General features: G+C 43.3%; 2 protein-coding genes and 1 pseudogene across 9 annotated transcripts; 2 read left to right on the top strand and 1 right to left on the bottom strand.

The window, feature by feature from the left end:
* Positions 1–179: 179 nt before the first annotated feature.
* Positions 180–4,019, bottom strand: LOC112880263 (eukaryotic translation initiation factor 5A-like). 8 transcript variants are annotated; one of them, XR_003226277.1, is made up of 7 exons: positions 3,447–4,019; positions 3,171–3,318; positions 1,950–2,072; positions 1,801–1,857; positions 1,632–1,706; positions 613–1,110; positions 180–320 (listed from the first exon to the last, which is right to left on the bottom strand). XR_003226277.1 is itself a non-coding variant. In XM_025944793.1 (6 exons), the coding sequence occupies exons 2-6, from the start codon at positions 3,294–3,296 to the stop codon at positions 847–849; spliced, it is 645 nt and encodes a 214-aa protein (XP_025800578.1). In that variant the 5' UTR covers positions 3,297–3,318; positions 3,447–4,019; the 3' UTR covers positions 518–846. The 8 variants fall into 8 exon arrangements, 4 of the variants coding, with proteins under 4 accessions (XP_025800578.1, XP_025800579.1, XP_025800581.1 ...); XR_003226278.1 differs by having other exon boundaries at positions 185–320; positions 655–1,110; XM_025944793.1 differs by lacking the exon at positions 180–320 and having other exon boundaries at positions 518–1,110.
* Positions 4,020–6,883: 2,864 nt separating this feature from the next.
* LOC112880266 lies at positions 6,884–11,759 on the top strand (annotated as a pseudogene).
* A 7,434-nt stretch (positions 11,760–19,193) lies between these two features.
* On the top strand, positions 19,194–25,456 carry LOC112879541 (serine carboxypeptidase II-3-like). Its single transcript, XM_025943815.1, has 9 exons — positions 19,194–19,365; positions 19,478–19,585; positions 19,740–19,963; positions 20,001–20,027; positions 20,143–20,412; positions 24,671–24,780; positions 24,871–24,966; positions 25,089–25,197; positions 25,295–25,456. Exons 2-9 carry the CDS (start codon positions 19,510–19,512, stop codon positions 25,454–25,456), a joined length of 1,074 nt encoding a protein of 357 aa, XP_025799600.1. The 5' UTR covers positions 19,194–19,365; positions 19,478–19,509.
* The last annotated feature ends 303 nt before the right edge of the window (positions 25,457–25,759 follow it).

The raw sequence follows: 25,759 nt of genomic DNA, 5'->3' as shown, positions 1-25,759 counted from the left end.
TGTAGATGAACAGACATATAAAGCAATTGGTAAACATTTTTTTATCACAACCGAATAGAGTTTACTGAGCATCTCTATGAATGTTGTGAAAATGAATAAAAAGATAACAGCACATAAGCAATTTTGATTAGGTATGGGTTATAAATATTTTTCATAAACTTTTAATCACTACAACACCAACACCCTTTTAGCATCGCATAGCTGGACAAACGCAAAACCTGGCCCACTCCCCTGCGCACGCCCCCATTTAATAGAAACGACCTTTGCAGCCTCCTCGTCTCCCCAGCAATTCAGGTCGTGTTTGGTTCAGCCGTGGATTCCTGAAAATTTGATTTCTAGAATCAGCTGTGGTAAAGCTGCCGTGAGCTGACAGCTGTGGGAAAACTGAAAGCTGTTTGGCTAAAACAGCTGTCAACTATGAGATTCTATAAGAAATATCAGTTATGCTCCTGAGACTGTATAAGACTGTTTATATGCTGATTAACTGTAAGGATATGTAGAAGACCATTTTGGAAAGAAAATTATCATAAGTAGAACTGTTTCACATATATAATTAATATAAAAGATATATAGATCCATCTCAACCTAACTAAAATATTATCTTCAACTAACCAAAGCATTAGCTATGTTATCACGAACAGTGTTCATGGTAACCTCATTCTCCTCCTCAAGAATTTCATCCACTTGTGGTTGCGCCACTTCTTCTTATTCCTCGGTGTCGTCCTCATCTCGCGGTATATAGTTCTCATCTTCATCACATTTCTCAAAAGCATCGTCTTGTAACACGCTAACTTACGGCCGGCCGTATTATAGGTTCCCCGTACGGCCATGCTATTTTTAGAAATACTAGAAACCAGCGCGTCTCGCGTCTCCCATACGGCACAAAACCAAAAGCAAATCTGCCCCCCATTCAAAGCGAATGCGAAATTGTACAGCAAAGAACAAAACAGATCGATGCAAATAGACAAAGGTACGTATGTCCACACAAAATCGGCTGCACAACATGACTCCACATAAGTATTTACTTTGTCCTGCTTTATCTACGTGATCTGCTTCAAATCTGCACGTCTTGTTCTCCCGGTACTTCCTCCTTTCTTTCCTACTGGATACCTGCAAAATAATGATTTGATTAGAGAACTTGTAGTAGTGAAAAATAGTGTGCATGAGAGATATATTGCCTAAAGACTTGCATTATTCTACCTAGTTGTTGCAGAGTTGCATATCTGAAAAATCAGAAGAATTGCCAAGATAAATACACTGAGTTTGCCATGTTCTTAACATATTATTACCTGGATAAATGCACTGAGTTGCCTACTGAAAAAGTACTGAAATGCCTCTAGCAATTGATATAATTACCTATAGGAAAGTACTGAAAATACTTCACTATTTGACAAAAATGCCTATTGCAAAGTACTGAAATGCTTGTGACGATGTGAAAAAGATCAATTTGGCCTTAGCCTTGCAATATGCCTTTCCCATCGAATTCATTTTAGCCTCTGCAGTGTTGCTCTGCCTTCGTGCGTTCGCCGTGCGCTGCTTCTGCTTGACGGCCAGCGGACGCCGCACGGGCGCACCTGCTGGCAGCACAGCACCCCAGTGGTGCTCTGCCCTGCTTGAGCTAGTGCACTGACCTGGGCTTGCAGATTTTCATCATTGGGAAGCTTCAGGTCATCCTTAGTGTTGCCATTCTCCGTCAAAAGGCTAACATGTAAAGTGACCTCCCCACTTGTTATAAACAGGAAGGCATTGCCAAAAGGACAGTTGAATGAAAGAAAGGCTAGGTGTTGGAAGCAAACATACGTATCCGTCTTCAGAAATGTCAATCAGCTGATACTCAGTGCGGTCAACATGTGGAACCTGTAAGATGCAAGCAGGAAACAAAAGGTTAAAACAAATTCTATGCACTTGTAAGTTGTAACTGAATCAGAATGTGAGATGTGATAGCTTACGTCACAGTTGTGAGATGAAGGAACAATATCCTCAAGCTTCTTTCCATTGAAAATGACAATGCCGACAAAGTGGCACTTGGCATGGCCATGCTTCCCAGTCTTGGAAGTAGAGATCTCAACAACCTTTAAAAAAGAGTATACCAAAATTATCGTTAGATCAATACTTGTTGGTGCAAACATGAGCACCATGCTAACTATTGTTAGATCTAAAGAGAAGATATGGATGGCTATCAGATGTACAAACTACAAAGGAATTCATTAAAAAGGCACTCTAGTTATCATCCACAGCTCCTGGTAAGCAAACTTTGGGTAGTAAGAAATACTGATGTCCAGTATGAAAACATGTATAAGCAATCATCAAGACACTAGTGGCACAAAGTATAATGGCCTATCGAGTATCGACTCATACCAGCATGAACAGATAATAAATTCAAACATTAATTCATCCATGACGGATACTGGAACAAATAGCACCTACATATTCGGATGGAAAGGTGCTGGAAGCAAAAAGAAGAACTCCTTGGAAATAGTGCCTAGTTTAACCAGCATTGCAGAACTAAACATATCTTTCAGAACCGCAGAATAAACAGTGAAGGAATATTAAATCCATGGAAACATATATGAACTCTCTTGCTATCTCCAAAGAACCTTGCGGGATTTTGTTGAATCATAGATATGTAACTGAAACATAAACGTAAGGTAAATACATGATATTTTAAGACGGGCATCTTGTTGATCGGCAGGGTTTATTTGTCGTCCAACCATCAAAAACCAGAAAAACTGTCTAGATAGACTGAAAGGAGGATATCCAGAACCAAAACGGGGAAACCGTCACGACGCCTCAGCAGCCCCCAAGATCACGTAATTCAGATAGAAACTTTTTTGCAGTGTAGTAGAAATCATGACAAGGCTGAAACTTTACAAAGCGCATGAAAAGATCAAAGCTTTCTACTACACTGCAAAGTCCTCTTGCGGGTGAATCTAGTGGATCCATCTAACACTTGGGAAACCTCTGAACCCGCAATTAACCTCAAGTTTCAGAGTTCACAAATCAGTACAGCAAAATAACATAGATGGCAACAAGATAGCGGTTTCTTAATCCAAAGAAAAAAAGATAGCAGTTTGTCTACAGAAGCTCTATATCCACGAACAAGAGCAATTTTCGCTGCCATTAACCCCAGGTCCCATCAAGCAGAGATGGGGGAGGCATTGGCACTGTACCTTGCAGGGGCGGTTCTTGATGACGATGTATCCGTTCTTGCGGATGGTCCCGGCCTGCTGCGGGTAGGTCTTGGAGGCGCCGGCGTCGGCCTTGGACTCGAAGTGGTGCTCCTCAGAGTCCGACATGTCCGAGAATCTTGCAGCGATCCTAGTAACACAAGAAGAACAGCAGCAGCAGCAGCCAGAAGAAGAGCAGAGGAATATTAGAAAAACACAAACAAGCAGAGAATTGAGGAAGTTTAAGAGATGCGCATCAAGGAAAAGGCTAGTGCTCACCGGCGGAGAAGTGGGGATGCAGCAGCAGAAACGGATTCCTGGGAAAAGGCTGGTGCCTCGCCCTGATTCCAGATACGCGGTGCGGCTCCGCCGCGCGCTCGCCTGCGCCTGCTCCGCCCCACCCCGCCAGCGCTGCTCTGGCCGTGCCGCTCTACCCGCGCCGCGCCGCGCCGCTCTTCCCGAGTCGTTTCGCCCGCGCCGTGCTGCTCCCCCGCGCTGAGCCGCTTCGCCCGCTCTGCGGCTCCGCGCAACCCGCCCCGGGGCTGGCCCGGGGGCGGCGGGCGGCGCGTCGGTGGGGAAGATGGCCTCGTGGGGAAGAAACAGGGAGGCGGAAGAAATAGAAACGAATCCGTGCTCGCTTTACCAGTGGCACGCGGGTAAATAGGCGGTGGAATCGGTAGAAATCTGGGTGGCACCGATTCCACGTTGAACGGCCGGAATCGGTAGATTTTTGGGAATGGCTTCCATGGATGGAGGTATTTGGTTCGGATTTTAACTTCGGTGACACGAATCTGTTACCAGAATCGGAACCAAAAGGGAGCCTCAATCTATTTTAGATGCGCTACTCCCAAATCTTGATTTTTAGGTGTCGACATTTTGATCTTTTCTCTCCACCTCCCCATTCTGATCTTCTGATCTATCTTTCCTTTCTCTCCACCGTAACTGATTTTGTTTTATTGGATCAGGCACGCGATGGCATCACCGGTTCCGATCCATCGTACGCTACGACGGCGCTCGGGCCTGTATTGCGAACGGCGGTGCCTGACGGATAGAAGGCAGCGTCGAGAGATCTGCAGGGCAGCCTGTGGTTCCACACAGGAGGTTAGGCACCTCCGCCCCATCCTATCCAACTCCCGTCTTCATTTTTCACACTTAGATTAATCCTCTGTCTGCATATTGGGGATCTTGTGTTTGTCTGTCAAATTATTATATTCTTGTATTTCAAATCAGATTTATCTATTTCTTAGATGAGGGTAAGCCAACCTCAGGATACAATGTAACCACAAATTTCAGCAATTCGATGCTGAAATTTTACCAGTGCAGATTGAATACAATACTTGTGGGAAGATGGCTTCCATACAGATCCAAATATGGTCAAACAAAAATCTCCCGAATGATGTATTATTTTGAGTTGTACTGCCTTAGTGCCCATGTTAGTTAGGATATAAAATATACTTACACCATAATCAGTTTTGCGTCCACTAGCTTTTTTCTCCATCTTATTGGTAAAATATAGTAATTTTTCTTGCAGGTGAAAAGGGTCGAACTGACTCTATTAGACAATGCCTGTTTGCAACTAAATTAGGTGAAAACACTGCATCATCTGTTGCATTGACTGGCAGTTTAAGTTCAATTTTGGTAGCATAATGTAACTTTGTTAATGAAATAAAATGAGTTAATTATAAGCTTACTTAACTATTTGCTACTGCTGAATGATTTCTAATTCTTGTTGCAGGTCTGACACCAAAAGACACATATTTGTAAATAATTGTACCGAAGTTTAGTACTTCAAATCTATTTTCATAGCTATGTAAAAATTTTCCATGTAACTTGTCATACCTACAAAGTATATTGTCATTGTAGGTCCAAAAAGCCAACTGAATATTTCTTATATTTGGATATCACCAAGAGGCTAGGAAATAATATTTGATAGATTGGCTGCAGTAGGAAGACGTGATGCTTAATAGATGGCTGGATATTTTTAGATTTTTATTTTTGGGCTGTATATGTATACTGTGATATGGGTGCAGAACATATCTTCTACTGTAATAAACTGGAAAGCAAACTGATGATGGAATTAGTTGAAATATATATATGTTCTTGTTATCTTATTATGCTCTCTTATATGAATGCTAATTAATAAGGTTGAGGGCTCTATAAACTAATTCGACCGAGTAGAGTATGGCATATCAACAGGGTTAGAATTTTTCTAAATATGTTTCCTCTATTAAGACCTCCACCGTATATAAGCGTTGTAGTATCCAACATTATCTGTTGCTACTTTCCAACGCTTACAAGTATGACTTACCAACGCATATCTATTTGTTGCAATAGACCCTTGCATCGCCACTTCTTGCAATGCATATCAAAAGCGTTGGTACGGACCTTAACAACATTTATTCGGACTAACACATATATGCCTTGTAAAAGGAATGTTTCTGTTGCAGTAAATGCTTATGTCTCTTAAGATTCTGGCCCGCGCAAGAGCACGGGTTGATGGACTAGTTCACCTTACAGTACTGGTAGGCACCACCACCACCACCTATCTATCATTATGTAGAAGGTTTCATCACCACACATTTTGACTAATTCCATAAAACGTTTACTTAACCCATTGGAACTCGTCGTCCTTATTTCAAACACAGGTTGACCAAATTTTCCACCTCGATCCCTTGATCATCGATCTGATCGTTTGGATTGTTGCGGAGAGATCAGAGATGTCACCTCGGCATCGACGATGTCGCCGGTAGAGACAAATTATCGTCGATATCCAAAATTAAATCGTCGATGAACGCCGGTCGCGGTTATGCCAGACAGCTGGGTTTCTAAGGGAGATGCATGGAAATCCGGAAGGAAGTATTAAAGAAATTTTGCAATGCAAATCTTACCAAACCATTCACAGAACAATAAACCGTAACACATTGTCTGATCCATTCACGTATTGGTAAAGCGAGCTCTCTGCTCTCATGCTGCTCGGATTTCGGAGAATCCAAACACCAAGAAATTCCAGTTGGTCACATGTCTGGACTACTCCATGCCACAGCACTATATAAACATCAAACAATTTTACACTCTCAACGAGAAGCTCACAAGACTAATCTACTGAAAAAAACTCAAGATGGCGGGGAACCAAATCTTGTACTGCATTCTCTTCATGATCCTACTGGCCGCACCGCTCACGAATGCTGCCCTGAACCAAGCCGCGCTGCTGAGGCAGTTCATGGAGTCCCAGGCCCAGAGCGTGCCCCTGCCTGGTGGACGGACCCATTGGTCGACCCGGTCAGCAGCTTCGGTCACCTGCCCACGGAGCCAGATTCAGCGGCAAGTCACGACGTAACTTGCATCCTCATCTCATCTCTCCATTCTCCATCCTATGGCTCATAATGATTTAAAGCATAAAGTTCCAGGATTTGGTGAAAATGCCACGCCGTGAGGCTCATCTGCTGCGCCGCGCCGGAACGCCCCCTGCCCCGCGGCTGCTCCGTGTTCAGTCCTGTTGGCCGCGGGCACTCGCCGAGCGCTGCGCGACTTGGTGCAGAATCTCGCAGCTAGCTGCCACGGTCGTCATCGGCGTTACGGAGCGCACGCTTGCGAACCGGTCTCGGATGGACGGACTGGCAGTCTAGCTCGCGGCCGGCGTGCGGCACGACGCATCATGAGAGCTGACGTAGTTGCTCGCTGCCTGCCTGCCTCTGCGTGTCCGCCATTAGCTGTCAGAACAGAGCGACTTGAAAGCAGCAGCAACGAACGAAAAATTAAGCCATACCAACAAAATTGAAAGCGCATGAGATAAGAGAAGGCCACGGGCAATCGATTTTACTAATTCTTGGTGCAAACTGCAGACCGGCGGTGATGGATTTGGCCGGCGGCGTCGCTGATTATCTGAGCGGACAGAGAGAGAAAGGAGATTGAGGAAGACGATAGCCAAGTTGCGTGCGTACGTGGGTCCCTTAAACCATTAAATGCTTTGAATCCTTGTGAACCGTAGGATGGAGAATGGAGAGACCAGATGATGCGCCAGTTACGTTGTGACTTGCCAGCCTGCCCACGTAATGCAAGAACCCCAAGGGCAGCAAGGAGCCCGACAGGATCGAGGCGCTGCCGGGCCAGCCGCCTCGCGTCAACTTCGAGCAGTAGACGCCGGGTACGTGACGGTGGACGAGGAGCGCGGCCGCGCGCTCTTCTACTGCTTCGTCGAGTCACCCTGCGACGTGGCGTCCAAACTTCTCATACTCTAGCTGAATGGACGGGCTAATTAAAATTAATATAAAAATAAATTTATAACTAATAATTATAATTATCTATCTCACATCCTTTTTTATCTATTAAATATTCTAACACATACTCTAAAATATATATTTATCATTATCTAGTGGAATAGATTTTATTTTGCATCACATCTCCACGTGTGTTTGATATATATTTAATTGAACCATTTATTTGTGAATTGGTATTCTTATATCTTTCATCATACATGAATACATGGTGATACATATTGTAGGTAGTATTTCATATAAAAAATAACATAAATAATATATTGATAATGATAGAAATAGTAATTTAGAATTTTATAATGGTGCATTTTAATATTTTATTATAATTATATAATTTAGATTCAAATTTAGGGTTTACTTTAGTTTTTAATAATGATATAATTAGATAATTTATATGAAAATTTAGGGAGTTATTTGCATTATTTTTATAATAGTATAGATGGGTAATTTACACGAAGATTGGGGTTACTTTAGATTTTTTATAATAGCAGAGGTGGGTAATTTAGATACATATTTAGGAGGTTATTTTAGTCTATTTTCTATAATGGTAGAGGTGGATAATTTATTAGAAAAGATAACAGATCTAATGACTATTATGATTAGAGTTGTCGGATTGATGGCCGGATATTTCTAATTTTTGTGAGAATTTAAAATATTTCTCTATTTTTTAGAGTTTCCACTTATGATACTATATGGCTTAACGTGGAGGTTTTAAAAGAAGCCTAATTAGTAACAGTAAGATTGGCGGCACACAAATTGTCGTCAATATCCACTGCAATGTTGAATGCCGGTTATGCTAGACACCTGGCCGGGGGTTTCAAGGAAAATATTTGGAGATCCGGATCCTGAAGGAAGTGATGCAATTTAAGTATTGATGACTAGTACGCCAATCTTGCCAAACTATTTACGGATAATCCAAACACCTCGAATTCCAGCTGGTAATGTGTCCGGACTACTCCATGCCACAGTAGACTATATATAAACACCAAATGATCTTTGCATTCTCACCAAGGAGCTCGCAGATCGATTTCCTGATCAATCAAGATGACGAGGAACCAGATCTCGTACTGCATTCTGCTCGCGATCCTACACGCCATACCGCTCGCGAATGCCGCCCTGGACCAAGCCGCGCTGCTGAGGCAATTCATGGAGTCCCAGGCGGCCCAGAGTGTGCCCTTGCCCAGCGAGACCGACCCATGGGCCGACCCGGTCAGCAGCTTCGGCCACCTGCCCACGTACTGCAAGAACCCCAAGGGCAGCAAGGAGGCCGACAGGATCACGGCGCTACCGGGGCAGCCGCCGCGCGTAAACTTCGAGCAGTACGCCGGGTATGTGACCGTGGACGAGGAGCACGGCCGCACGCTCTTCTACTACGTTGAGTCCCCCTACGACGCGGCGTCCAAGCCCCTGGTCCTCTGGCTCAACGGAGGTAAATGGTATTTGTCGTATGAACGAACGTTCGTTTTGATGCTCGGCGCCATGTAATTTGTGCACGCGCGCGCAGGTCCGGGGTGCTCGTCGCTGGGAGCCGGAGCGATGGAGGAGCTCGGCCCTGGAACCGTGGCCTATACTAGGCTCATATGTTGCTAGTGAATGGGTGGCCCAATTCCATATAGAAAGCTAACGTGGTGAGGTAGAAGTGGTACGTGGGACTTTAGTTCCACATTGCTCACTTAGATAAAACATATACCAACATTTATGTGGGGCTTTGTGAGTCTCTGCACATGTGAGACAAAGGGATGAAAGATGTTGTGCTATGAACACACACAAGCCCAAGTTCCTTCTTTCATCTTTCTTTCTTTTCAATATTCTATTACTTAATGAACCTAATTAGATTTTTACGAGTCGGTTGTCATTCTACTGCAACGGTTGTACTGGAACGATGAATACCTTGAGCAGGTAGAAATAGAAAAAATTTTGCTAAAAAGGAAAAGGCTTTCTTTCTAAAGTAAGAAATATGCTAATTTGATTAATATTAGGAAAAATATTAGGAACTCAAATGAGCGAGTTTATGCTTCAATATGGGAGATGTCCTGTATACGGAGAGGTGACCGGTGACTCGCATCTGACTCTCTCTCTTTCTCTGCGCCGCCGCTTTCAGCCCTGCTGTCCCTTCCTCCACCGTACAGCGGATCGAGGGAGAGCGGTGTCTCCGAACCGGCGCCGGCGATCTGAGGACCTGTACGGGTGCCGGCGAATCAGGTTTCTGAGAAGTGCGCTCGCACATCCGCTCGCGTCCTTCCTCTTCATCGACGGTTTCTTCGCTGCATCGCGTGGGATCCACTGTAAGTTAAATCAGTGTTCCCTGCAATTCTTTTATGATGATCTTATGGCTAGATCTGGTGTCTGTTTATGTTAGATGTATAGTTTTCACAAATTCATCGTGATCTGTATAGTACTAGGGCTATTCATATTAACACTAGCAAATATATATTCTCTCGTACGCTGCTCTGGTTGTACAAATTAATCTTAATCCCTGTTAATTTTCTAACAGGCCCGTCCCGTGTCAACCCGGACGGCAAGACGCTTAGCAGGAACAGGAACGCTTGGAACAACGGTATGTGACTCGTTAACAGGTTCATGTAGGAGGCAATGACATAATAGTGGCGATGGTTCTGTGTGCACATGCAGTGGCCAACGTGATCTTCCTGGAGTCGCCGACCGGAGTCGGCTTCTCCTACTCCAACACGTCCTCGGACTATGACAAAACCGGCGACGCGAGGACGGCGGCGGACTCCTATATCTTCCTGCTCCATTGGCTCGAGCGGTTTCCCGAGTACAAGGGCCGCGACTTCTACATCGCCGGCGAGAGCTACGCCGGGCACTACATCCCGGAGCTGGCCGCCATCATCGTGGCTGTCCGCAAGCATACCGGTAAGGACCCCACGAACCTCAAGGGGATCTTTGTAAGTCGATCGATCGCGTGCCATTAACCATCACAATTTAGGAAAAATTCAGCTGCAACAACTCATTCTATAAGCAAGGTCAACTTCGGCCCGTCCGATGGCGTTCTGTGCGATGAGGCCAAGTCGCCGTTCGACCTCGTCAACTTCGTGAACACTGCTGGCAACATCGATCCGTACAACATTTACGCTCCCGTGTGCCTCCGGTCGTCCAACGGGACAACCTACTCCAGTAGCTATGTAAGTACTGCAGAGGAATCCAGGCACGGCCGGTGATGACTACTAAATTTGCTTGGTCCATCTGTGCATGCATGACACGATGACTGTTGTAATTGGGGCAGTTACCTGGCTACGATCCGTGCATCGACAACTACGTCTAGGTCTACCTCAATATCAGTGATGTGAAGGAGGCGATGCATGCTCAGATCAACACAGATTGGTCAATTTGCAAGTAAGCAGCCATAACAGCCTCACCAGCTCTTGGTCTTGGATCTTTTGCAAACCCATCGACAGTTGGACCTGAAAGCTTCTGTAAGGGCCTGTTTGGATCCAATGAAAAGAGAAAGAGAAAGAGCAAAACTTTTGCTCTTTTGCACTTTTTTTGCACTTTTGGATCCAAACACCCCAAAGTGCAAAAAAGCAAATGCTACCGTAATTTTGCTAATTATGGATTAATTAGGCTTAATAGATTCGTCTCGTCATTTAGTCCTCATCTATGTAATTAATTTTTTAATTAAACTATATTTAATACTTCTAATTAGCGTCCAAATATCTGATGTGACAGGAGTAAAAGTTTTACCATTTGCCCTTTTGCCATTTGCCCTTGGATCCAAACATAGCCTAAATTTGGCAGTGACGACTTGCCCTGGAAGGACGCCCCGTTGACCATGGTGCCAACGCTCTCATGGCTCGTTGCCACCGGACTAAGAGTTTGGGTGTATAGGTATCGTGCCCATCATCCTCATCTGTGCTTCTGCCAACAGGGCGAACTGAACTGAGAACCAAGTGATTCAGTTGTTATCTGGCAATGATCGATGGATAACTCTTTCTCAGTGGCGACATGGATGACATTTGCCCGATTACTGCGACGAGGTACTCCGTCAAGGATCTCAATCTGACCATCACAAAGCCATGGCGCCCCTGGTACACCCCTGCCAATGAGGTAAGTAACTAACCAATAAATTCGTATTTAGCTTTGGGAACGAAGACGTACTAGGATTTTTATGAGCGAATTTACCGCGATCTTTTCATAGGTTGGAGGCTATATTCAGCAACACAAAGGAGGATTCACGTTTGCATCTGTGAGGGGAGCTGGCCACATGGCACCCAGTTTCCAGCCTAAGAGATCATTGGTTCTCTTCTACTCGTTCCTAAAAGGCGTGCTCCCACCCGCAGTTCCATTCCGGCAGCCGTGAGAAGTAGAGCTGGTTTTATGCAAGTCCAGAGTCAAGAAAGAAGATATAATAAATAAAAGTATAAAATGCATCGGTAGTCTTTAAACTCGCGAGAGTGTATCACTTAGATCCATCCACTTGGAAACTATATTTCTGGGTCCATAATTTTTTTAAGTAATTCGCTGCAGGTCCGTACTTATTCATACACGCATGTAATGTTGACATGATACAAGGTGCGTCTCCTATCTCATCTATCTCCCGCTTCTCTCTCAATCCCTCGGATCTAAAGATGGCAACGGGTACAAAATATCCGCGTGCCCGCGGATAGCAAATCCGACGGGCGCGGATACGGGTTTGCATTTATGCCCTGGGCGCGGGCGCGGGTACAACCTTAAACCCGACGGATATCTGCTAACGGGTTTAAAAAATAATATCCGCATCCGTAAACCCGCCAAACCCGATTTAACGGCTGACATGTGGGTCCTAAACCGACTTCATTTAGGGTTTATGTTAATGTGTGATGTATCATATATTCATGTATGAGATTAGTTCATTTATATGCTCAGATTTATTTGTTTCCTTAAATAAATGTGTTTATTTGCTATTGAAATATAATGTGTGCTTGATTTTCTAAATCTTGCGGGTACATAGGTGTGCCCGCAGGTACGTGGATATCCGCGAATAGCGGTTACGGGCGTCGTTTCGTGCCCGTGGCGGGTTGCGGGCGCAGGTGCAGGTACGAATTTTAGTACGCGAGTATAGATTTACAGAGTTAGTATCCGTGCAGAATTTACCCGTTGCCATCTATACTCGGGCGCGGGGGCGGATCTGCCGGCCGCGGTGCCAGCTCGTCGCACGTCGCAGGGGAGGACTGCCATGGGCGGCGGGGCACGGGCGGATCCCAAACGCGGCAAGCCGACATGCGCGACGGGGCTTGGCCTGAGCTTCGAAGCCTGCGCGGCGGGGCTCGGGCAGATGGCCGGCGCGGCGGGGCTCAGCCGCGGGCAGACGGCCGGCGCGGCGGGGCTTAGCCAGAGCTTCCCAACCAGCGTGGCGACGGTCGGCCGCGGCTAGCCGGCTAGCGCGGCGGGGCTCGGCCATGGCTTCCTAGGCAGCGCGGAGGGGCGCGGCCATGGCCTTCCAGCTGGTGCAGCAGGCCGCGACAGTCCACTGCAGGGCGCGGCCAGAGCCATGGCAATGGTAACGGCGGGAGTTCTGCTCCGTTGGCTGCTGTTCAGGGAGCTCGACGTGCACCAGCTCCTAAGGTATGCGTTATGCGATGTTTTATGTTGCTCAAATATGTTATACGATGGTATGTGATGCTTTGTGTTGCTGTTGCTCGGATGTGAACTACATAAAATTATTGTTGATTCAAGTTGATTGTTAAAGTATGGTATGCTTGAATTTTTTGGCATGGTTAGGGAGATTCCATGGAGTGGACAGATGGGTATCTCCGCATAATGTGTGATTTGATGGCTGAACAAGTAAGAAAGGGAAATAGACCAAATACCCATCTAAACACTCTAGGTTACAATGAGGTATCGGATAGGTTCTTTCAAATGACCGGTATTGAGTTGACGAAGACACAAATAAAGAACAAGTGGGATAAATTAAAGAGAGACTGGACAATTTGGCAGAAGTTGATGAGATTGCAAACGGGGACAGGTTGGGATAGTGGTAAAGGGGTCATTGTCATAGACAATGAATGGTGGAGAAAGACCAAAAATGTTAGTTTTTATGATTTTGAGAGGCATCTATATGTTCTTCACATCTTATCTATGTTGTAATCGAAAGTAATGGTGTTGTGCAGGATATTTCTGGGTGTGGAAAATTCAAGAAGAAATCACTTCAGTGTGAGGAATAACTAAGAGAGATGTTTGGCGATATCTCTAGTGAAGAAACAGATCATTGGAATCTCATGAGCAGCAATCCTGTTGTGCCAGAAAAGAATGTGGAGCCTTTCACTGTTGATGGGATTAATGATATGCCTAACGAGGAAGATCATGAAGATATCATTCATGATTGGGCATATCAAGAGGAAGAGGAGGAGGATGTCCAAGAGATCATACCTACATCTGAAAATGCGAAGAAAAGACCTCGTGTTGTCTTAGAAATACCGAAGAAGGCAAAGTCCAATACAACTCTTATTATTCAAGAAAAGATTTCAACAATAGCTGAGTCAGCTGCGTCTTTCACATCAAGGAAGGAGGCTGAAGTTTCAATTAAGGAAGTGATGCAACATGTGTTGGAGTGTGGGGCTGATTATGGTAGCAATGAGCATGACATTGCTACACAATTGTTTGTCAAAAAGGATCAAAGAGAAATATTTTTGACCCTTCCAACTAACAAAATTAGGTTCGATTGGCTTACCAGGCTGTACAATGATAAGTATGGGAGTGTCTAATATTTGATGTATCCTTGAACATTGATGCTTGTACTCTTTTCTTGTTTGTTTTCATGACATTATTTATGTTAGTTTGATGTATTTTAGTTTGAATTCATGTTGTCTACTTGCAGATTTGTAAGAGTGATAGTGACAGTTCTGATGATGATAGTCAGGTGTTTTGGGAAATTGTATTGGGTGGTGTTAAAATTGTTGAACAATACTTTTCATTATACCTTGACAAGAATCCTCCAAGGATAGCAAAATACCAGTGGTATGGGATGGTTGCTAGAAACATTGAGGACACCGGGTGAATGTCAAAATGAACTTAGTATGAGCACAGAAATATTCATGGACCTTCATAATTTGTTAGTTTTAAGGTACGGGCTCCAACCATCCATGCATATGAACACTTACGAGGCTCTTGCAATATTTCTATTCATTTGTGCGGGAAATGAGTCTAATAGAAAAACTCAAAACCATTTCAATCATTCAGGTGAAACAATTTATAGAAAGTTTGATGAGGTTCTTGAAGCCTTGATGCTTATGGCTGAACATTTCATTGTTCCAAAAAATGCCAACTTTCCAACGGTTCATAAGAGAATCCGGGATGATAAACAAGCATACCCTCACTTTAAGGATTGCATTGGTGCTGTTGATGGCACACATATTAGAGTAGCTCTCCATCCAAATGAGCAAGTGAGATATATTGGAAAATTGGGGATTCCAACAACAAATGTTCTTGCTATTTGTGACTTTGACTTGAGATTCACTTATGTATCTGTTGGTCAAGTGGGATTGAAGCATGATACAAGTGTTTTGTATGATGCAATGCATGTGGACCACGACTTCTTCCCACACCCTCCCAAAGGTATGAAGTATCATAATTTCATTTCTATAAAAGTGGTTACTATAGTATCTATCTAATTATATCATTGTTTCTAGGTAAATATTATGTTGTTGATGCGGGTTATCCTAATCGCATTGGATACTTGGCACCATACAAGGGTGAGAGATATCATTTGCCGGAATGGCATAGAGGTATGGAGCCAAATACTCCTAAGGAAAAGTTTAATCGCATTCACGCACGTGTATGTAATTCTATTGAGAGGTCATTTGGAGTATGAAAAATGAAGTGGCACATTCTTTACAAAATGCCGATCTATCCTATAGGGAAGCAAAAAAAAAAAGAAAATTGTAGGAACTATGGTGGTTATAATTTTATTCGTGAGCACAATAGTGGTGATTTGGATTTTGACCGTGTGGAGCGTGATGATGATTATGAGCCTACAATTCCGGAAAGATACAACAAGTATGTGGCGCCATCCGATGGATCAACTTCAATGCCTAATGCACCTACTATGGATAATTTTTGTGATGAGATAGCGACGGCTATTTGTATGAATTGGATCTAGTCATGTAATAGAAGTGAATTTATCATTTGAAATATTTATGTAATGGTATGCAGAAGTTAGTTATTATTCATGAACATCGAACTATTGTAATGGTATTTGAATTTTAATTATTATTAATGTGCGTCGGACTATTGTAATGATATTTGAATTTTAATTATTATTCATGTGCATCAGACTATTGTAATACTACTTGGTTAATCACAACACTGTAATCAAGTAAAGGGTACTAGAGTCATTTTACATCAAAATCTCAATTTTCTGGAGCTAGAGTTGGTCTGCTAGCCAAACACTTGGAGCTGCTCTGAAAACTTCTGCAGTGGAGCTACTCCATAGTGGAGTTGGTGAAGCATAGCTACAAAACTGGGAGCAGAGCAGTCCCAAACATGCCCTATCTTGTCAAGCTTGGTCACCCGCTCCTCCATCTCCATCACCTCAACAACATTAGCCTTGCCCTGACCCTGGCTAGCACGAGCATCATTGTGGTCTCTGCCTCTAACATGGATACCATGGACTCCCGCTATGGAGAGCGCCTTGAGCCTCGGAGCACGAAGAGGCCTGGGCCCTGTATGACCATCGTTGCATTTACTCTAAATAAAATTATATCACCTGTCTCACGAGTGTTCGATCTAGATCTCTAACAAGTGTTTCCCTCTTCAACAACATATGTGTACCACCTTTTCCCCCCTTGAGACACTCCTGCTCATGTTAGCCTGGAGAAAGGGTATTTATATTTTCCAGATGTTTTAATGGTACCATCTTCCTGCCTAAGGAGATATTGTTGTATTGAAATATGAAATATGTATAGCACTTGAGTTTGTTTAAGCTATTTGATAACTTCGATATCCCCTCTTAGATTTTCACAACCACGAAGGCTACACATTAACCCTCATGACATGCGGTAGAAGAAAAAATATCCTAAAAGTTCTAACAAAATTCAGACCAACTTAATATTACTAATTGGTAGACTCTAATCATCATAACCATCTTAATATTACTAATTGGGGCCTCCTTTTGAAGACTCTACGTTAATCCAATAGAAAATGCTAGAAAAAATATATATCTTATCTTAAAATTCTTGAAAATCAGAAACATCCTACCATCAATCTGGTAGACTCTAATTATCATAGCCATTGGTTTTACTATATTTTCTAAAATGTTATCCGCCTATGATAATATAAAAATAGTATAAAATGACCGCTTATATCTAAGTTACCCGCCTATGTCATTATGAAAATAGTTTAAAACAACATCTAAATTTATAAATAAACTACCCACCTCTCGTATTATGAAAATAATTTAAAATAACACCTATGTCATTATATAAAATTAACTTAAATAACCCTTGAAATTTGCATCTAAATTACCCCACATAAATTATTATTAAAATTAACCTGAAGCAACCCTAAATCTCAATCTAAATCACCACATACTGTAGGTTGATATGAATTACCACGTGACCTTTGCATGACACCATGCGGAGCAATAAATGACCCAACCACCTTTTTGTTCTTGTTTTTATTTTTTTCCTTTCTTTTTCTTGCCGTGTGTTTTACTTTCCTATTTTATGATTCTTTTTTATTTTTTCTAATTCTATCATCTCATAATAAAAAAATTCATCATTCCATTTTAGTTTTTTATTTCTATCTTTCCTGGTTTTATCCATTTTATTCATGTTTTCCATTTTGTGTTTATTATTTTAATTTTCTTAATTTTTTTATTTTTGTAACAACACTTTTTCTTCCATATTTCTTCTTTTAGTATTTTGCCTTCTCACTTTTAACATGTTTTTCCTTCTATTTATTTTTTCCTTTTATTTTTATTTTTCTTCCTTTGTATTTTATGGTGATTTTTCTTGGTTATCTTTTCTATTTCTTTTCTTCGTACGGTAGGTTACTTTGTATCCTAATTTGCTCGTACGACTGACTTTAAACTTATAAATTCTTTTCTTTTCTATCACTTTATTTTCTAAATTTTTAATGTAAAAATTATATATTTTATCACTACAGGATTTATTATATTTGTTACTACTTAGTATATTTATTTTCATATGAAGATTCATTCGTTCGCGATCCAAATATGATGAGAGATAATATATTTTTACTTTTCTTATTCTCGTTTTCTCTTCCTTTTGGTGATACTAATTTTTCATCTTTTTTCCTTCTTTTTATTTTTTTCTTTCATATTTTGTTTAACGGACTTGTTAATCATGTTATAGAATTTATGTAAGTTGTGTACGCGTCATGTAGAGTTATTTCATAAATTTGTTTCTTTATATACTTATGCAATTCATTTAGGCAGGAGCGAAAAATGAGCTTGTGTTTTCTGATTGATGTAGATATCTTTGTTCTTTATGTAAAGTTATCTATCTGCATGTAACTAATTTGTTCGCAATATTAAATTATTTGTTTGCTTTTTAGATTAAATTATTCAGCAATGTTGACTCATTTGTTCGTGATATTTATTTTTCACTATTTATTTTGAACAATCAAATGTTCGTCGATGTTTAATGTTTTGTTCGTTGTACATTATTATTTGTTCGTTATAGTTATTTTTTATTTTTAAAAATAATTATTTGTTCATATTGTTAAAATATTTGTTCCCGGTATCCGAAGTTAATTATTTAGTATTAAATAAAATGCTTTTAAAAAATATCGTGCAAATATAGGCAAGTGTGGTCTTGTTTCGAAGATTTTATTATAAAAAAATAATGGTGTAACTTAAATTTAATTTGGATGCTCAGTTTAATCGTTATACTTTTGAGTTTCGGATTTGCATGCATGTGGGTGACGTCACGATCGTTTTCCTCTTCTCCATGCATGCAGATCTCTCTCTCCTCTCTTTTTTTTGGCAGCATACATGCACGCGGGCTACATTGGTAGGCTGATGATCCATCATGTAATGATTGAAGGATGCTGTAATATTAATTTAGCTGGTCTTATAATTAATTTTGACCCATATGGAAGGAGGCACCTCTTCAGATAACGATTGGAAAATCTGTCGTCTGAAATGACACCACCCCCTATCACGATCCAATCGTTGGGATTGCTGCCGAGAGGTGTCATTACCTAACCTCGGTACTGACGGCGCCGGCGGGAGAGACAAAATCCTTGTCCACATCAACTGGGATGCTGAACGTCGGCTATGCCAGACAACTGGAGTTTTAAGGAAAATGCTATCCAGAAGGAGGAAGTATTGCAATTTAAGTATTCATTATGCCAATCTTGCTAAAACATTTACATCTGACAGAACTGTAAAAGACTGACCGGTTGACGTACATATCTAGCTCAGGCAGTTCGTCTTCCGGAGAACCCAAACACCCGAACCCAAAGTTCCAGTTGGTCCGAACTACTCCATGCCACATTACAATATAAACACCTAGTGGTCTTTGCATTCTCAGCAAGCAAGGAGGTCGCAGGATCGATTTCCTGCAGACCAATCACGATGACGAGGAACCAGATCTGGTTCTGCATTTTCCTAGCGATTCTACACGCCCTACCGCTCCCGAACGCCGCCCTGGATCAAGCCGCGCTGCTGAGGCAGTTCATCCTGTCCCGCCGGGCCCAGAGAGCCGACGGCCCTGCCGAGACGGACCCATGGGCTGATCCGGTCAGCAGCTTCGGCCACCTGCCCACGTACTGCAAGAAACCCAAGGGCAGCAAGGAGGCCGACAGGATCGTGGCGCTGCCGGGGCAGCCGCCGCGGGTGAACTTCGAGCAGTACGCCGGGTACGTGACGGTGGACCAGGAGCACGGCCGCGCGCTCTTCTACTACTTCGTCGAGTCCCCCTACGACGCCACATCCAAGCCCCTCGTCCTCTGGCTCAACGGAGGTATCGCAATGGTGTTTGCCGGCCGTATGCGCGCGCGTTCGTTCTGGCGCTCGGCGCGAGCGATGTTCTAAATTTGTTTACCGTTTTTAATTTCTTGCACGCGCGCATGCAGGGCCGGGATGCTCGTCGCTGGGGTTCGGCGCGATGACGGAGCTCGGCCCGTTCCGTGTCAACCCCGATGGCAAGACCCTGAGTAGGAACCGGCACGCCTGGAACAACGGTATGCACTGCACGACGACGTGTGTGGCGGAGCTCGATCAATAATACCGCTGGAATCTTGCTGTTGCGATAGTTAACGAGCTCATGTAGTCATGTGCGACACGATGAGAGACTGGCTCCGTCTCACTTACCTTCGTTGTGATGAGGACTTGCAGTGGCCAACGTCCTCTTCCTGGAGTCGCCGGCCGGAGTTGGCTTCTCCTACTCCAACACCTCCTCGGACTACGTAGTCGGCGACGAGAGGACGGCGGTGGACTCGTACATCTTCCTGCTCCACTGGCTCGAGCGGTTTCCCGAGTACAAGGGCCGAGACTTCTACATCGCTGGCGAGAGCTACGCCGGGCATTACATCCCGGAGCTGGCCGCCGTCATCGTGGCTGTCCGCAAACGTGGCTGTCCGCAAACGTACCGGCAAGGACCCCACGAGCCTCAAGGGGATCTTCGTAAGTCGATCGCGTGCCATTGACCGTGACAATTTTGGAAAACTTCGTTCAGCTGCAACTCATTCTACAAGCAAGATAATATTATTTGCATCGCTTTGGCATCAATCTGTTTCAGATTGGCAACGCGTTACTTGATTACCAGAATAATGACAAGGGCTCTCTCGAGTTCTTGTGGAACCACGGGGTGATGTCTGACGAGATATGGGCCAACATTACCAAGCACTGCAGCTTCGGCCCGTCCGATGGCACTTCGTCTTCGTGCGATGCGGCGACGACGGCATTCTATTTCAACTTCGCTAAAATCGTTGGCAACATCGATGTGCACAACATTTACGCTCCGATGTGCATCCAGGCGCCAAACGGAACGGTCTACTCGAGTAGCTACGTAAGTACATATATGTATTTATGTCTATGAACTATGATCTGTTCTTTTCTCAAGCTCCTAAATCCTAACTACTACTACTCCAGTAAACTACTTTCAATCGTGCTATTGCCTGGGCTAGCAATTAAGAGAAATAAGGGCCTGTTTGGCATAGCTGAAACTTGTTCAGAAGCCAGCTGGTGGCTAGCTGGCCAGAGAAGCAGCTTATTAAAGAAGCAGCTGGTCGTAGAAGTTAAATGTTTGGCAGACTGCTTGTTGAATGGGCTGAAATCCTGTTAAAAAGTTCAGAAGCCAGACTGTTTCCTGCTTAATCATAAATTACTCTTAATGATAACTTAATTATTGTACATAGTGCTCCTTAGTCGAATAACAGAGACTGATTAGCCATTTTGATCTTCAATTTTTTGCCTTTTTAGTTTATGATGCATCATCGATCACATTCAGAGGGGGAAAGAACAGAGCCCCGGCGCTAGGGGGCGGCGCAGGGGGCGGAAGGGGGCCGGCGCGGGGGGCGGAAGGGGGCGGCGCGGGGTGGGGGAAGGGGGCCGGCGCGGGGGGCGGAAGGGGGCCGGCGCAGGGGGTGGAGGCCGGCGCGGGGTCCCGAGGAAGGGGGCGGAGGCCGGGGCGGAGGCCGGCGCGGGGGCGGGGGGCGGCGCGGGCCGGTGCGGGGGCCGGCGCAGGGGCGCCGGCGCGGGGGGTGGAAGGGGGCCGGCGCGGGGAAGTGGCGCAGAAGCTGGTCCGCTCCCGCTGCTCGTTAACGCGGGTTTCTGAACGTGGTCGGGGAAGCGCTGGCGAGGGAAGCGCTTCAAGAAGCGGAGCGTTTGGCTGGGGAGCGGCTTAAAATTGCTAAGAAGCGGTGCCAGAAGCGGTGCCAAACAGCACCTAAGTGTTAACAGTTTGTTGATATGTATTGTTCACAGCTGTTCAATACTACTCACCCCTTCTAAATTATTAATCGTTTTGGTTTTCCTAAATATATAGCATCTAGATATATAAAATATATGTTATGTTCAGGTGCATGACAAAATCTATGCATTTAGAAAAGTCAAAATGAGTAATAATTTAGGATGGAGTGAGTATCGTTTATCTTTGCTCTTTCATTTCTTTCATATTCTAATATAACATTTAAATCTTTATCCGGTTGCGCTAGACTTACATACAAATACTCCATATGCTTTTTCATCCACACTCATAGTTTTTTTTCTCTTTTTGTTTTTTCTCTTTTTGTCGTAACTTCGTGTGTGTTGGAGATGTGTTTAGTTAAAACCTTAGCTTGAGTGAGTAAGTGTTTAGTATGGAAATCGATATGTTCACCGCTTCCTGCTTCATGCATAAGCGGATACACGACCTGCATGTAACTGTCGATATTTTTACCACCAACCTACTTAGGGATATTTTAAGGTAGAAAATTATTTGGTGAGGATCACTAATCTGTAACTTCAAGGTAAAAGTGAGGACACGAGACACAAATTTAGATAAGTTGGGGCCGCCAGACTACCCTACGTCCTATTTGAGATGTTGTATACTGCGTCCTGCGCTTGGGTGTTGAGTTGTTTGTTGGCTGCTCTGCCGACCTAGATACCCCCGCCCTCCCTTATATATCCTAAGGGACGGGTTACTAGTCGGTTACAAGGTAGGAGTTCTAGTAGGATTACAGGGTAGAGTCTTAGTAGGATTACAGAGGAATTCTAATAGGAGTCTGACATCTTCTTTCTTTGTGGATACCTGAGGATCTATGACTGGCAAGCCCTCGAGCTCTTTGTAGCTGAGTAGTGCAGGCTTCCGAGTACTTCTGAAGTCATCTTCAAGTTCTTCTGAATTTCATCTAGAATGTGTCCTCCCGAGTACTTTCCTAATTGCTTCGAGGCTACGAGGTGTTCATGCCCCGAGTAGTTTAAATCTTCAAAAATAATCTTCTATACAGGGTGCGATAAAAATCACACTCCATATGGAGTAGCCCCCGAGTCTTAGATTGAATCGAAGAATCAGGCTGAGACTCCAATTTGAATCTTGAACCTTCTTTGTCTTCCAAATAAATTTGAAAAACAAGTCACTGATGACATATATCCTGCAGCCCCCAACCTTGAATCCAAATCCAAAGTTTGGTAAAAAGATCTAAAAGAACGTGGCATTCATTTGTAGAATATTTTTCGAGTAGTTTTGCGGTGTCCAGCCTCCAAGCTTATGAGCCAGGTGAGTTGTAGGAGCCATGTCGAGTGGTTTTGGCGGCAGCCCTCCGAGCCTGGGAACTAGCAGAGCCATTGTAGATGTGCTGAGCGAACTGGAGAGTTGTTGCCGAAGCTCGGTTTGAAAAAAGACAATGCATACGTTATGTTCGGTGTAAAAATAAACTTGCTGTATCGAGCTCTTGTCTAGGCCATATAAATCTCCTGAGTAGTCCGCCTGTTACGTTTAAGCACCTAGTCCTATTTTAACCGTTGCTCATAACGTGTATGAGATCTTTATCCCGTGTACGCATAGAGGCGTTAGACGTGATAGAAGTGCTGAGGTTTCACGGATTAAGGCATGTGCTATTCGAGTAGATTAGCTACCATTAAGAGAAGAGAATGAATGCAAAAATAAGAAGTCGGCATTGCAATAATGAGAATGATCGTTGGTATAAAGTAGTCGGCGAGAGCGTGCGTTGCAGCGCGCATGTCCATAGGGTGTAGCCGTTGTGAGCCTAACACAACTTAGTGTACCAGGCGCATGGGCGGTGCCCTACGAACTCGATGTACCAAGCGTGTGGGTTGTTATTCAGCAAATCTTAGAAGTAGTTGATTATGGTGTAGCCTCCGAGGATAATTCCTGTCGAGAGGTATACCCAAAATAATAGCCGATCCTGTGAAGAACAAGTCGAAAAGGAATAAGTAACTTAGCTTGGTTCATGGATGATGCGGCGCGAGCTGGAGTCGAGCTGAGTAGTCGAGGTTGATGTAGTCGCCGCTCAAAGATCCGATCTTGAACTCGGAATTGATCCGTCGCATGGAGTGGATAATCTTGATGAAGAGGTCCTTCAGGCTCGCCCGATTATCTCGACGATATGCCCCATGGTGGGCGCCAACTGTCGGTATTTTTACCATCAACCTACCTAGGAATACCCTAAGGTAGAAGATTATTTGGTGAGGGATCGCCGGATCCGAAACTTAAAGGCAAAAGCGAGGACACAGGATACAGATTTAGATAGATTCGGGCCGTCAGAGTAGCGTAATACCCTATATCCTGTTTAAGGTATTGTATATTATGCCATGCGCTTGGGTTTTGAGTTGCCTGTTGGCTGCTCTGCCGATCTACGTACCCCACTCTTTTATATATTTAGGGGGCGGGTTAGTTGGTTACAAGATATGAATCCTAGTAGAATTACGGGATATGATTACAGAGGAATTCTAGTAGATGTCTAACTTCTTGTTTCCTTGATTGTACCTGGGTATCTATCTTTGACAGTAACATATACCTCATTCATATTCATGTATATCTTGAATTTGCTTTTTCTATATTAAGAATACTAGAAGTGGATTAAAATAAAATTTGAACTTTGATTTCAAAAACACATGGAAAACTTTTAAAAATATTTTGGCCTAAATCTCTCTCGCAGGGTTCTAGGCTAAGACCATAACTTTATTTTTTTATTTTTCCTGTTATAAAAAATAAGCTAAAGTACCTAAATATCCATCAAATTATAAAATCCAGCCTCTAACTCAGGACAGGTGCTCATGTTTTTTTGCTAATTTTCTTCATTGGTCAACAATGTGCCCATCAACAACACGTGCTTGCATTGTGAAGACTTTGACAATCTCAAAATATGTCGGAGCAATCTTTTAGAGTTGTTCATAGGGGTTGGATATATATATATATATAGTAGGGGTGAGTGTGTGCTCATGTTTATGAGTGTGTGTTTCTAAAAAAAATTAGCAACTCTTGTCATTATTAAAAACCAAATTAAAGTACCGAACTAGATCAAATCACATGTTGCCTTTATTATTAAAAGATATACCAAACTATTGTTATATATGCTTCTATGAATTAGTGAATTATCAGTTATTTATTGATAAGCAAAACTAGAAATTTTTAGGTGTCACAACTCACAAATGGCTACTGTTGTCGATGATGATCAGAAGAATTATTACCGAGTTAATGACTAAATGTTTTTGTTTCTTATGAATTATCAATCTTTTCTTGTGCGTCTCATGATAATTAAATAAAGTCTCAGAAGAAGTCTCGTTGGTCGATTTTTGACACACTGGCTCCTGATATTGGACAGTTACCTGGCTATGATCCGTGCATCAATAACTACGTTACCAACTACTTCAATAGCCTTGATGTGCAGGAGGCGATTCATGTGCGGATCAATACACGTTGGTCGAATTGCAGGTAAGTAGAAGGCGTGGTATTACCCACATCGACTCATTGATCTTGGCAAACTCGTATGCCTACCTAAAACCTTATGTAATTTTTGGTCAGTATGCAAGTGTACGGGAACTGGAAGAAGCCCCCATTGACCATGGTGCCAACTCTCTCGTCGCTTGTGGACACCGGATTGCGAGTCTGGTTGTACAGGTGCATGCATATAAACCTTCATTATATTTATACTTCTACTACACTGTTTAAACTAAAAAAAAAGATGAAAGAGTCAAATGGTTCGGTTTGATGTTACAATAACATGGGTACATCGTTGTTAGTGGTGACATGGATGACGTTTGTCCGATTACTGCGACGAGGTACTCCGTTCATGATCTCAATCTGACAATCACAAAGCCATGGCGTCCCTGGTACACCCCTGCCAACGAGGTAATTAATTAAGGACCCAATAACACACGTTTTACGCTATGAGACTGAAGATGTACTAAGATTTTTATGAGCTCATTTGCCATGGTCTTTTCTGCAGGTTGGGGGTTATATTCAGCAACACGAGGGAGGATTCACGTTTGCATCTGTGAGGGGAGCTGGCCACATGGTGCCCAGTTTCCAGCCTAAGAGATCATTGGTTCTCTTCTACTCCTTCCTGAAAGGCGTGCTCCCACCTGCAGTTTCACTATGGCAGCCGTAAGAAGAGCTTGTTTTCTGCAAAAGTTATGGCTCCACAAGTCCACAACCAAGAGAGAGATACAAATAATATTATATGGCCTGCCTCACGAGTGTTCAACCTAGTCTCTAGTCCGACACAAGTATGTTTTTACTTGAACAAATTATCTGTACCATTTCCTGAAAATAATATAATGTTATTTTGGTATTGATGCAATCTCAAAGGTACCATTTTATTGAATTCTAACCTAAGATATTTACAAATCTAGTAATAAAATCATCATCTTACTATTACTAGTTGGAGTCTCCTTTTAAAGCCTCCACGTGA

This window comes from Panicum hallii, chromosome 2, assembly GCF_002211085.1.
Source record: "Panicum hallii strain FIL2 chromosome 2, PHallii_v3.1, whole genome shotgun sequence".
NCBI classification, from domain to species: Eukaryota; Viridiplantae; Streptophyta; class Magnoliopsida; order Poales; family Poaceae; genus Panicum; species Panicum hallii.
The sequence above is the reverse complement of the archived record's forward strand: the minus strand, read 5'-3'. Positions and strand labels throughout refer to the sequence as shown.

Bases quoted from the DNA above. Each gene is read 5' to 3' on its own strand.
- LOC112880263 (XM_025944793.1), bottom strand. From the start codon at position 3,296: ATGTCGGACTCTGAGGAGCACCACTTCGAGTCCAAGGCCGACGCCGGC. The intron at 1,707-1,800 runs GTATGTTTGCTT...GTCACTTTACAT, and splicing joins ACATTTCTGAAGACGGATAC to GTTAGCCTTTTGACGGAGAA. The intron at 1,111-1,631 runs GTCAGTGCACTA...ATTATTTTGCAG, and splicing joins ATGAAAATCTGCAAGCCCAG to GTATCCAGTAGGAAAGAAAG.
- LOC112879541 (XM_025943815.1), top strand. From the start codon at position 19,510: ATGACGGAGCTCGGCCCGTTCCGTGTCAACCCCGATGGCAAGACCCTG. The intron at 20,028-20,142 runs GTAAGTCGATCG...AATCTGTTTCAG, and splicing joins CGAGCCTCAAGGGGATCTTC to ATTGGCAACGCGTTACTTGA. The intron at 24,781-24,870 runs GTAAGTAGAAGG...ATTTTTGGTCAG, and splicing joins ACACGTTGGTCGAATTGCAG to TATGCAAGTGTACGGGAACT.